The following is a 12,500-nucleotide window of genomic DNA, read 5'->3' on the forward strand; positions in this document are numbered from 1 at the left end:
TCCTCTCTCTTTCTCTCTCTCCCCCTCTCTCTTTCTCTCTCTCCCCCCCTCTCTCTTTCTCTCTCTCTCCCCTCCCTCTTTCTCTCTCTCCCCCTCTCTCTTTCTCTCTCTCCGTCTCTCTCTCTCTCTCCTCCCCCTCTCTTTCTCTTTTTCTCTCTCTCTCTCTCTCTCTGTTTCTCTCTCTCTTTCTATCTCTCTCTGTCCCTTTCTCTTTCTCTCTCTCTCTCTCTCTCTGTTTCTCTCTCTCTCTCCTCTCTCTCTGTTTCTCTCTCTTCTCTCTCACTCTCTCTCTCTCTCTCTCTCTCTTTCTCTTTCCTCTCTCTCTCTCTCTCTCTCCCCCCTCTCTCTTTCTCTCTCTCCCCCTCTCTCTTTCTCTCTCTCCCCCTCTCTCTTTCTCTCTCTCCCCCCTCTCTCTTTCTCTCTCTCCCCCTCTCTCTTTCTCTCTCTCCCCCTCTCTCTTTCTCTCTCTCCCCCTCTCTCCCTCTCTCTCTCCCCCTCTCCCCCTCTCTCTCTCTCCCCCCCTCTCTCCGCAGGTTCTCCGTGCCAGGCCGGCCACGTCCGCTGCTGGACCGGGCAGTGTCTGCCCCCCTCCGCCCGCTGCGCCCCCAGGACCCCCCCCTCTCCCCCCCTCTCGTGCGGCCGGCGCAAGCTGAGCGGTTTTTACGGGAGCTTCTCCTCGCCCGATTACGGAGGGGGGAGAGGGCAGGACCGCCCTCCCTACAACTGCAGCTGGCGCATCGACACGGGCGACCGCCGCCCGCTGCTCCTGCGTTTCCCCGGCCTGGCGCTGGGGCGGGGGGACTGGCTCGCGGTGTACGACGGGACCAGGGAGGCTCCCCGGCAGCTCGTGGCCAATCTCAGCCACCCGGACAACGGAGAGGGCGGGCGGGCGGGCGCCCCGTCGCTGCGCACCTCCGCCGGCGCGGCCCTGGTGCGTTACCGCTCGAGGGGGACGGGCAGCGGAGGCTTTAATGCCACCTACCAGGTGCGGGGGTACTGCCTGCCCTGGGAGAACCCCTGCTTGGACGGAGGGCCCCCCTCCTGCTACTCCCCCTCCCAGCGCTGCGACGGGAGCTGGGACTGCCGGGACGGGAGGGACGAGAAGGGGTGCGAGCAGTGCCCGGGCGGGCGCTACCCCTGCGGGGGGCGCAGCGAGGCCTGTTACTCCCCCGCCGACCGCTGCAACTACCAGACGAACTGCCCGGGGGGCGGGGACGAGAGGGGCTGCCGGGTTTGCCAGCCAGGGACCTTCCACTGCACCGACGACCGCTGCGTCTTTGAGACCTGGGCCTGCGACGGGCAGCCCGACTGCGCCGATGGCAGCGACGAGAGGGACTGCGCCCGGGCGCTGCCCAGGAAGGTGGCCACGGCGGCAGTGGTGGGCAGTCTGGTCTGCGGGCTCCTGCTGGTGATCGCCATGGGCTGCACCTGTAAACTCTACTCCTTGAGGACCAGCGAGTACAGGTAGGGGGGGGTATCTCCGCGGCTGACCGACTGTGGGGGGCAGCGCGAGGGAGCTCTGCATCTGATGGGGGACAGTGTCGAGGGAGCTCTGTATCTGATGGGAGGCAGTGTCGAGGGAGCTCTGTATCTGATGGGAGGCAGTGTCGAGGGAGCTCTGTATCTGATGGGAGGCAGTGTCGAGGGAGCTCTGTATCTGATGGGGGGGCAGTGTCGAGGGAGCTCTGTATCTGATGGAGGCAGTGACGAGGGAGCTCTGTATCTGATGGGAGGCAGTGTCGAGGGAGCTCTGTATCTGATGGGAGGCAGTGTCGAGGGAGCTCTGTATCTGATGGGAGGCAGTGTCGAGGGAGCTCTGTATCTGATGGGGGACAGTGTCGAGGGAGCTCTGTATCTGATGGGGGGCAGTGTCGAGGGAGCTGTATCTGATGGGGGGCAGTGTCGAGGGAGCTCTGCATCTGATGGGAGGCAGTGTCGAGGGAGCTCTGTATCTGATGGGAGGCAGTGTCGAGGGAGCTCTGTATCTGATGGGAGGCAGTGTCGAGGGAGCTCTGTATCTGATGGGAGGCAGTGTCGAGGGAGCTCTGTATCTGATGGGAGGCAGTGTCGAGGGAGCTCTGTATCTGATGGGAGGCAGTGTCGAGGGAGCTCTGTATCTGATGGGAGGCAGTGTCGAGGGAGCTCTGTATCTGATGGGAGGCAGTGACGAGGGAGCTCTGTATCTGATGGGGGAGGCAGTGACGAGGGAGCTCTGTATCTGATGGGAGGCAGTGTCGAGGGAGCTCTGTATCTGATGGGAGGCAGTGTCGAGGGAGCTCTGTATCTGATGGGGAGGCAGTGACGAGGGAGCTCTGCATCTGATGGGGGAGGCAGTGTCGAGGGAGCTCTGTATCTGATGGGAGGCAGTGTCGAGGGAGCTCTGTATCTGATGGGAGGCAGTGTCGAGGGAGCTCTGTATCTGATGGGGGGCAGTGTCGAGGGAGCTCTGTATCTGATGGGGGACAGTGTCGAGGGAGCTCTGTATCTGATGGGAGGCAGTGTCGAGGGAGCTCTGTATCTGATGGGAGGCAGTGTCGAGGGAGCTCTGTATCTGATGGGGAGGCAGTGACGAGGGAGCTCTGCATCTGATGGGGGAGGCAGTGTCGAGGGAGCTCTGTATCTGATGGGAGGCAGTGTCGAGGGAGCTCTGTATCTGATGGGAGGCAGTGTCGAGGGAGCTCTGTATCTGATGGGGGGCAGTGTCGAGGGAGCTCTGTATCTGATGGGGGAGGCAGTGTCGAGGGAGCTCTGTATCTGATGGGAGGCAGTGTCGAGGGAGCTCTGTATCTGATGGGAGGCAGTGTCGAGGGAGCTCTGTATCTGATGGGAGGCAGTGTCGAGGGAGCTCTGTATCGGATGTCGAGGGAGCTCTGTATCTGATGGGGGGGCAGTGTCGAGGGAGCTCTGTATCTGATGGGAGGCAGTGTCGAGGGAGCTCTGTATCGGATGTCGAGGGAGCTCTGTATCTGATGGGAGGCAGTGTCGAGGGAGCTCTGTATCTGATGGGAGGCAGTGTCGAGGGAGCTCTGTATCTGATGGGAGGCAGTGTCGAGGGAGCTCTGTATCTGATGGGGGACAGTGTCGAGGGAGCTCTGTATCTGATGGGGGGCAGTGTCGAGGGAGCTGTATCTGATGGGGGGCAGTGTCGAGGGAGCTCTGCATCTGATGGGAGGCAGTGTCGAGGGAGCTCTGTATCTGATGGGAGGCAGTGTCGAGGGAGCTCTGTATCTGATGGGAGGCAGTGTCGAGGGAGCTCTGTATCTGATGGGAGGCAGTGTCGAGGGAGCTCTGTATCTGATGGGAGGCAGTGTCGAGGGAGCTCTGTATCTGATGGGAGGCAGTGTCGAGGGAGCTCTGTATCTGATGGGAGGCAGTGTCGAGGGAGCTCTGTATCTGATGGGAGGCAGTGACGAGGGAGCTCTGTATCTGATGGGGGAGGCAGTGACGAGGGAGCTCTGTATCTGATGGGGGAGGCAGTGACGAGGGAGCTCTGTATCTGATGGGGGGCAGTGTCGAGGGAGCTCTGTATCTGATGGGGGAGGCAGTGACGAGGGAGCTCTGTATCTGATGGGAGGCAGTGTCGAGGGAGCTCTGTATCTGATGGGAGGCAGTGTCGAGGGAGCTCTGTATCTGATGGGGAGGCAGTGACGAGGGAGCTCTGCATCTGATGGGGGAGGCAGTGTCGAGGGAGCTCTGTATCTGATGGGAGGCAGTGACGAGGGAGCTCTGTATCTGATGGGGGGCAGTGTCGAGGGAGCTCTGTATCTGATGGGGGGCAGTGTCGAGGGAGCTCTGTATCTGATGGGGGGCAGTGTCGAGGGAGCTCTGTATCTGATGGGGGGGCAGTGTCGAGGGAGCTCTGTATCTGATGGGAGGCAGTGACGAGGGAGCTCTGTATCTGATGGGGGGCAGTGTCGAGGGAGCTCTGTATCTGATGGGAGGCAGTGTCGAGGGAGCTCTGTATCTGATGGGGGGGCAGTGTCGAGGGAGCTCTGTATCTGATGGGAGGCAGTGTTGAGGGAGCTCTGTATCTGATGGGAGGCAGTGTCGAGGGAGCTCTGTATCTGATGGGAGGCAGTGTCGAGGGAGCTCTGTATCTGATGGGAGGCAGTGTCGAGGGAGCTCTGTATCTGATGGGGGAGGCAGTGTCGAGGGAGCTCTGTATCTGATGGGGAGGCAGTGTCGAGGGAGCTCTGTATCTGATGGGAGGCAGTGTCGAGGGAGCTCTGTATCTGATGGGGGAGGCAGTGTCGAGGGAGCTCTGTATCTGATGGGAGGCAGTGTCGAGGGAGCTCTGTATCTGATGGGAGGCAGTGTCGAGGGAGCTCTGTATCTGATGGGAGGCAGTGTCGAGGGAGCTCTGTATCTGATGGGGGGCAGTGTCGAAGGAGCTCTGTATCTGATGGGGGACAGTGTCGAGGGAGCTCTGTATCTGATGGGAGGCAGTGTCGAGGGAGCTCTGTATCTGGTGGGGGGCAGTGTCGAGGGAGCTCTGTATCTGGTGGGGGGCAGTGTCGAGGGAGCTCTGTATCTGATGGGAGGCAGTGTCGAGGGAGCTCTGTATCTGATGGGAGGCAGTGTCGAGGGAGCTCTGTATCGGATGTCGAGGGAGCTCTGTATCTGATGGGGGGGCAGTGTCGAGGGAGCTCTGTATCTGATGGGAGGCAGTGTCGAGGGAGCTCTGTATCTGATGGGAGGCAGTGTCGAGGGAGCTCTGTATCTGATGGGAGGCAGTGTCGAGGGAGCTCTGTATCTGATGGGAGGCAGTGTCGAGGGAGCTCTGTATCTGATGGGGGACAGTGTCGAGGGAGCTCTGTATCTGATGGGGGGCAGTGTCGAGGGAGCTGTATCTGATGGGGGGCAGTGTCGAGGGAGCTCTGTATCTGATGGGAGGCAGTGTCGAGGGAGCTCTGTATCTGATGGGAGGCAGTGTCGAGGGAGCTCTGTATCTGATGGGAGGCAGTGTCGAGGGAGCTCTGTATCTGATGGGAGGCAGTGTCGAGGGAGCTCTGTATCTGATGGGAGGCAGTGACGAGGGAGCTCTGTATCTGATGGGGGAGGCAGTGACGAGGGAGCTCTGTATCTGATGGGGGGCAGTGTCGAGGGAGCTCTGTATCTGATGGGGGAGGCAGTGACGAGGGAGCTCTGTATCTGATGGGAGGCAGTGTCGAGGGAGCTCTGTATCTGATGGGAGGCAGTGTCGAGGGAGCTCTGTATCTGAGGGGAGGCAGTGACGAGGGAGCTCTGCATCTGATGGGGGAGGCAGTGTCGAGGGAGCTCTGTATCTGATGGGAGGCAGTGTCGAGGGAGCTCTGTATCTGATGGGGGAGGCAGTGTCGAGGGAGCTCTGTATCTGATGGGGGAGGCAGTGTCGAGGGAGCTCTGTATCTGATGGGAGGCAGTGTCGAGGGAGCTCTGTATCTGATGGGGGAGGCAGTGTCGAGGGAGCTCTGTATCTGATGGGAGGCAGTGTCGAGGGAGCTCTGTATCTGATGGGAGGCAGTGTCGAGGGAGCTCTGCCCTGTATCTCACCAGCCCGTCCCCCACTGCCTCTGAGGCCCCATTACAGATCCCGACACAGCTCGTCACATCCTGCCAATCAGTGAACCGACCCTTCTGCCCCACTCTCTGTCTCCTACCTCCCGACCAATGGCCAACCCATGCCACAAGCTTATCTCCAATTCAGTGCATTGTCCCCTCACAGTCTCTTGTATGGAACCTTATCCAGAGCCTTCTGGAAGTCCATATAAACTACATCCGTGACCAGTCCCTTATCCACCATGTTTGTGATCTCCTCAGAAAATACAACTGGATTAGTCAGGCAGGATCTGCTCCTCACATCGCCATGCTGACTCTCTCTCTGATCACCTCATAATTCTCCAATGATCGCATCATAGTAGGTACAGTGGGAGGCCATTCGGCCCATCATGCCTGTGCTGGCTCTTTTTGAAAGATCTATCCAATCAGTCCCACTCCCCCTGCTCTTTCCCCGTCTCCCTGTAAATCTTTCCCCTTCCGGTATTTCTCCGATTCCCCCTTTTGAAAGTTATTATTGAATCTGCTCCCACCGCCCTTTCAGGCAGTGAATTCCAGATCATCACAACTCGCTGCGTAAAAAAACATTCTCCTCATCTCCCCCTCTGGCTCTTTCCCCGATCACCTTAAATCCGTGTCCTCTGGTTCCCGACCCTCCTGCCCCCCTGGAAACAGTCTCTCCTTATTTACTCTCTCAAACCCCTTCCTGATTTTGAACCCCTCGATCAAATCTCCCCTTAACCTTCTCTGCTCTGAGGAGAACAATCCCAGCTTCTCCAGTCTCTCCACATCACTGAAGTCCCTCATCCATGGGACCATTCTGGTAAATCTCCTCCGCACCCTCTCCAAGGCCGTCACATCCTTCCTAAAGTGCGGTGCCCAGAACTGGACACAATACTCCAGCTGAGGCCTAACCAGTGTTTTATAAAGGGTTTAGCATCACTTCCTTGCTTTTGTACTCTGTGCCTCTATTAATAAAGCCCAGGATCCCAGATGTTTTTTAACAGCCTTCTCAACTTGTCCTGCCACCTTCAGAGATTTGTGTACATACACCCCCAGGTCTCTCTGTTCCTGCACCCCCTTTAAAATTGGACCATTTAGTTTATTTTGCCTCTCCTCATTCCTCCTGCCAAAATGCATCACTTCACACTTCTCTGCGATAAATTATATCTGCCGTGTGTCTGCCCATTTCACCAGCCTGTCTCTGTCCTCCTGAAGTCCGTTACTGTCCTCCACATTGTTCACTATCTTGATCTCAGTAACTTCCCCACAACTGACTGCAGCTTCCCGGTTTCCACTTCCCCTCCTCCTTAAATAACGGAGTGACATTTCCAGCGTTCCGATCCAACGGCACGATTCCCGAATCTGCAGAAGCTTTGGAAAATTCTGACTAATGCACGGACAATGACATCACCAGTTCCTTTTCATAGGCAAGGAAATTGCAGAGGCATCAGTCAGAATTCCCACAGTGTAGAGGGAGCTTTACTCTGTATCTAACCCTGTACCTGCCCTGGGAGTGTTTGATGGGACAGTGTAGAGGGAGCTTTACTCTGTATCTAACCCTGTACCTGCCCTGGGAGTGTTTGATGGGACAGTGTAGAGGGAGCTTTACTCTGTATCTAACCCTGTACCTGACCCTGGGAGTGTTTGATGGGACAGTGTAGAGGGAGCTTTACTCTGTATCTAACCCTGTACCTGCCCTGGGAGTGTTTGATGGGACAGTGTAGAGGGAGCTTTACTCTGTATCTAACCCTGTACCTGACCCTGGGAGTGTTTGATGGGACAGTGTAGAGGGAGCTTTACTCTGTATCTAACCCTGTACCTGACCCTGGGAGTGTTTGATGGGACAATGTAGAGGGAGCTTTACTCTGTATCTAACCCTGTACCTGCCCTGGGAGTGTTTGATGGGACAGTGTAGAGGGAGCTTTACTCGGTATCTAACCCTGTACCTGACCCTGGGAGTGTTTGATGGGACAGTGTAGAGGGAGCTTTACTCTGTATCTAACCCTGTACCTGACCCTGGGAGTGTTTGATGGGACAGTGTAGAGGGAGCTTTACTCTGTATCTAACCCTGTACCTGACCCTGGGAGTGTTTGATGGGACAGTGTAGAGGGAGCTTTACTCTGTATCTAACCCTGTACCTGACCCTGGGAGTGTTTGATGGGACAGTGTAGAGGGAGCTTTACTCTGTATCTAACCCTGTACCTGACCCTGGGAGTGTTTGATGGGACAGTGTAGAGGGAGCTTTACTCGGTATCTAACCCTGTACCTGACCCTGGGAGTGTTTGATGGGACAGTGTAGAGGGAGCTTTACTCTGTATCTAACCCTGTACCTGACCCTGGGAGTGTTTGATGGGACAGTGTAGAGGGAGCTTTACTCTGTATCTAACCCTGTACCTGACCCTGGGAGTGTTTGATGGGACAGTGTAGAGGGAGCTTTACTCTGTATCTAACCCTGTCCCTGACCCTGGGAGTGTTTGATGGGACAGTGTAGAGGGAGCTTTACTCGGTATCTAACCCTGTACCTGACCCTGGGAGTGTTTGATGGGACAGTGTAGAGGGAGCTTTACTCTGTATCTAACCCTGTACCTGACCCTGGGAGTGTTTGATGGGACAGTGTAGAGGGAGCTTTACTCTGTATCTAACCCTGTACCTGCTCTGGGAGTGTTTGATGGGACAGTGTAGAGGGAGCTTTACTCTGTATCTAACCCTGTACCTGCCCCTGGGAGTGTTTGATGGGACAGTGTAGAGGGAGCTTTACTCTGTATCTAACCCTGTACCTGCCCTGGGAGTGTTTGATGGGACAGTGTAGAGGGAGCTTTACTCTGTATCTAACCCTGTACCTGACCCTGGGAGTGTTTGATGGGACAGTGTAGAGGGAGCTTTACTCTGTATCTAACCCTGTACCTGCCCTGGGAGTGTTTGATGGGACAGTGTAGAGGGAGCTTTACTCTGTATCTAACCCTGTACCTGCCCTGGGAGTGTTTGATGGGACAGTGTAGAGGGAGCTTTACTCTGTATCTAACCCTGTACCTGACCCTGGGAGTGTTTGATGGGACAGTGTAGTGGGAGCTTTACTCTGTATCTAACCCTGTACCTGACCCTGGGAGTGTTTGATGGGACAGTGTAGAGGGAGCTTTACTCTGTATCTAACCCTGTACCTGCCCTGGGAGTGTTTGATGGGACAGTGTAGAGGGAGCTTTACTCTGTATCTAACCCTGTACCTGCCCTGGGAGTGTTTGATGGGACAGTGCAGAGGGAGCTTTACTCGGTATCTAACCCTGTACCTGACCCTGGGAGTGTTTGATGGGACAGTGTAGAGGGAGCTTTACTCTGTATCTAACCCTGTACCTGACCCTGGGAGTGTTTGATGGGACAGTGTAGAGGGAGCTTTACTCTGTATCTAACCCTGTACCTGACCCTGGGAGTGTTTGATGGGACAGTGTAGAGGGAGCTTTACTCTGTATCTAACCCTGTACCTGACCCTGGGAGTGTTTGATGGGACAGTGTAGAGGGAGCTTTACTCGGTATCTAACCCTGTACCTGACCCTGGGAGTGTTTGATGGGACAGTGTAGAGGGAGCTTTACTCTGTATCTAACCCTGTACCTGACCCTGGGAGTGTTTGATGGGACAGTGTAGAGGGAGCTTTACTCTGTATCTAACCCTGTACCTGACCCTGGAAGTGTTTGATGGGACAGTGTAGAGGGAGCTTTACTCTGTATCTAACCCTGTCCCTGACCCTGGGAGTGTTTGATGGGACAGTGTAGAGGGAGCTTTACTCGGTATCTAACCCTGTACCTGACCCTGGGAGTGTTTGATGGGACAGTGTAGAGGGAGCTTTACTCTGTATCTAACCCTGTACCTGCTCTGGGAGTGTTTGATGGGACAGTGTAGAGGGAGCTTTACTCTGTATCTAACCCTGTACCTGCCCCTGGGAGTGTTTGATGGGACAGTGTAGAGGGAGCTTTACTCTGTATCTAACCCTGTACCTGCCCTGGGAGTGTTTGATGGGACAGTGTAGAGGGAGCTTTACTCTGTATCTAACCCTGTACCTGACCCTGGGAGTGTTTGATGGGACAGTGTAGAGGGAGCTTTACTCTGTATCTAATCCTGTACCTGCCCTGGGAGTGTTTGACGGGACAGTATCGAGGGAGCTTTACTCTGTATCTAACCCTGTACCTGCCCTGGGAGTGTTTGATGGGACAGTGTAGAGGGAGCTTTACTCTGTATCTAACCCTGTACCTGACCCTGGGAGTGTTTGATGGGACAGTGTAGAGGGAGCTTTACTCTGTATCTAACCCTGTACCTGCCCTGGGAGTGTTTGATGGGACAGTGTAGAGGGAGCTTTACTCTGTATCTAACCCTGTACCTGCCCCTGGGAGTGTTTGATGGGACAGTGTAGAAGGAGCTTTACTCTGTATCTAACCCTGTACCTGCCCTGGGAGTGTTTGATGGGACAGTGTAGAGGGAGCTTTACTCTGTATCTAACCCGTGCTGTACCTGCCCTGGGAGTGTTTGATGGGACAGTGTAGAGGGAGCTTTACTCTGTATCTAACCCTGTACCTGCCCTGGGAGTGTTTGATGGGAAAGTGTAGAGGGAGCTTTACTCTGTATCTAACCCTGTACCTGCCCTGGGAGTGTTTGATGGGACAGTGTAGAGGGAGCTTTACTCTGTATCTAACCCTGTACCTGACCCTGGGAGTGTTTGATGGGACAGTGTAGAGGGAGCTTTACTCTGTATCTAACCCTGTACCTGCCCTGGGAGTGTTTGATGGGACAGTGTAGAGGGAGCTTTACTCTGTATCTAACCCTGTACCTGCCCTGGGAGTGTTTGATGGGACAGTGTAGAGGGAGCTTTACTCTGAATCTAACCCTGTACCTGCCCTGGGAGTGTTTGATGGGAAAGTGTAGAGGGAGCTTTACTCTGTATCTAACCCTGTACCTGCCCTGGGAGTGTTTGATGGGACAGTGTAGAGGGAGCTTTACTCTGTATCTAACCCTGTACCTGCCCTGGGAGTGTTTGATGGGACAGTGGAGAGGGAGCTTTACTCTGTATCTAACCCTGTACCTGCCCTGGGAGTGTTTGATGGGACAGTGTAGAGGGAGCTTTACTCTGTATCTTACCCTGTACCTGCCCTGGGAGTGTTTGATGGGACAGTGTAGAGGGAGCTTTACTCTGTATCTAACCCTGTACCTGCCCTGGGTGTGTTTGATGGGACAGTGTAGAGGGAGCTTTACTCTGTATCTAACCCTGTACCTGACCCTGGGAGTGTTTGATGGGACAGTGTAGAGGGAGCTTTACTCTGTATCTAACCCTGCACCTGCCCTGGGAGTGTTTGATGGGACAGTGTAGAGGGAGCTTTACTCTGTATCTAACCCTGTACCTGACCCTGGGAGTGTTTGATGGGACAGTGTAGAGGGAGCTTTACTCTGTATCTAACCCTGTACCTGACCCTGGGAGTGTTTGATGGGACAGTGTCGAGGGAGCTTTACTCTGTATCTAACCCTGTACCTGACCCTGGGAGTGTTTGATGGGACAGTGTAGAGGGAGCTTTACTCTGTATCTAACCCTGTACCTGACCCTGGGAGTGTTTGATGGGACGGTGTAGAGGGAGCTTTACTCTGTATCTAACCCTGTACCTGACCCTGGGAGTGTTTGATGGGACAGTGTAGAGGGAGCTTTACTCTGTATCTAACCCTGTACCTGACCCTGGGAGTGTTTGATGGGACAGTGTAGAGGGAGCTTTACTCTGTATCTAACCTTCTGTCCTGTCCTGTAGTTTGTTTACGCCTCTTGCTCGGATGGAAGCACAGATGGTTCAGCGTCGAGCCCCTCCATCTTACGGACAGTTAATTGCCCAGGGAGCCATCGCTCCCGTCGAGGACTTTCCGACAGAGAACCCGAATGATGTGAGTCCCTCAGCGTTAGCGGAAGGCGGGGATCGCACCGTGCCGGGGATCGCAGTGTGAGCGAGCGAACGGGATTATCACGAGGAGATCACTGTTTGTATCTTGTTGGGGGTTGTGTGGAGGGAGAGAGAATTCAGGGAACTGACATCGGTCGTCGGGAAAATGCTGGAATCCATTATTAAGGAAGTGGTAACAGGACACTTAGAAAATCATAATATGATCAGGCAGAGTCAACATGGTTTTATGAAAGGGAAATCGTGTTTGACAAATTTATCAGAGTTTTTCGAGGATGTAACTAGCAGGGTGGATAAAGGGGAACCAGTGGATGGAATATATTTGGATTTTCAAAAGGCATTCGATAAGGTGCCACATAAAAGGTTGTTACACGAGATGGGGCTCATGGGGTCGGGGGTAATGTATGAGCGAGGATAGAGGATTGGGTAATGGACAGAAAACAGAGAGTAGGAATAAACGGGTCATTCTCAGGTTGACAGGCTGTAACTAGTGGGGTATCGCAGGGATCAGTGCTTGGGCCTCAGCTGTTTACAATCTATATTAATGACTTAGATGAAGGGACCGAGTGTAATGTTTCCAAGTTTGCTGATGATACAAAGCTCGGTGGGAGAGTAAACTGTGAGGAGGACACAGAGAGTCTGCAAAGGGATATAGAGAGGTTAAGTGAGTGGGTGAGAAGGTGGGAGATGGAGTATAATGTGGGGAAATGTGAGGTTATTCACCTTGGTGGGAAGAATAGAAAAACAGAATATTTTTTAAATGGTGAGAAACTATTAAATGTTGGTGTTCAGAGAGATTTGGGTGTCCTCGTATAAGAAACACAAAAAGTTAACATGGAGGTACAGCAAGTAATTAGGAAAGTAAATGGTACGTTGGCCTTTATTGCAAGGAGGATTGGAGTACAAGAGTGAGGAAGTCTTACTACAATTGTACAGGGCTTTGGTGAGACCCTCACCTGGAGCACTGTGTACAGTTTTGGTCTCCTTGTCTAAGGAAGGATAGACTTGCCTTCGAGGCGGTGCAACGAAGGTTCACTAGA

The 12,500-nt window shown here is 54.4% G+C and overlaps 1 protein-coding gene across 1 annotated transcript in view; it reads left to right on the forward strand.

Annotated features, from left to right (window-relative positions):
• Positions 1–533: 533 nt before the first annotated feature.
• Positions 534–12,500, forward strand: part of LOC137319218 (low-density lipoprotein receptor-related protein 10-like) — a gene marked incomplete at its 5' end in the record, with an annotated part of 13,761 nt that continues 1,794 nt past the window's right edge. Inside the window, 2 exons of the mRNA XM_067981523.1 lie at positions 534–1,464; positions 11,317–11,446. Of these exons, the coding sequence (XP_067837624.1) occupies positions 534–1,464; positions 11,317–11,446 (1,061 nt within the window). The remainder of the gene's footprint in view (positions 1,465–11,316; positions 11,447–12,500) is intronic.

This window comes from Heptranchias perlo, unplaced genomic scaffold (genome assembly GCF_035084215.1).
Source record: "Heptranchias perlo isolate sHepPer1 unplaced genomic scaffold, sHepPer1.hap1 HAP1_SCAFFOLD_763, whole genome shotgun sequence".
Classification (NCBI taxonomy): Eukaryota; Metazoa; Chordata; class Chondrichthyes; order Hexanchiformes; family Hexanchidae; genus Heptranchias; species Heptranchias perlo.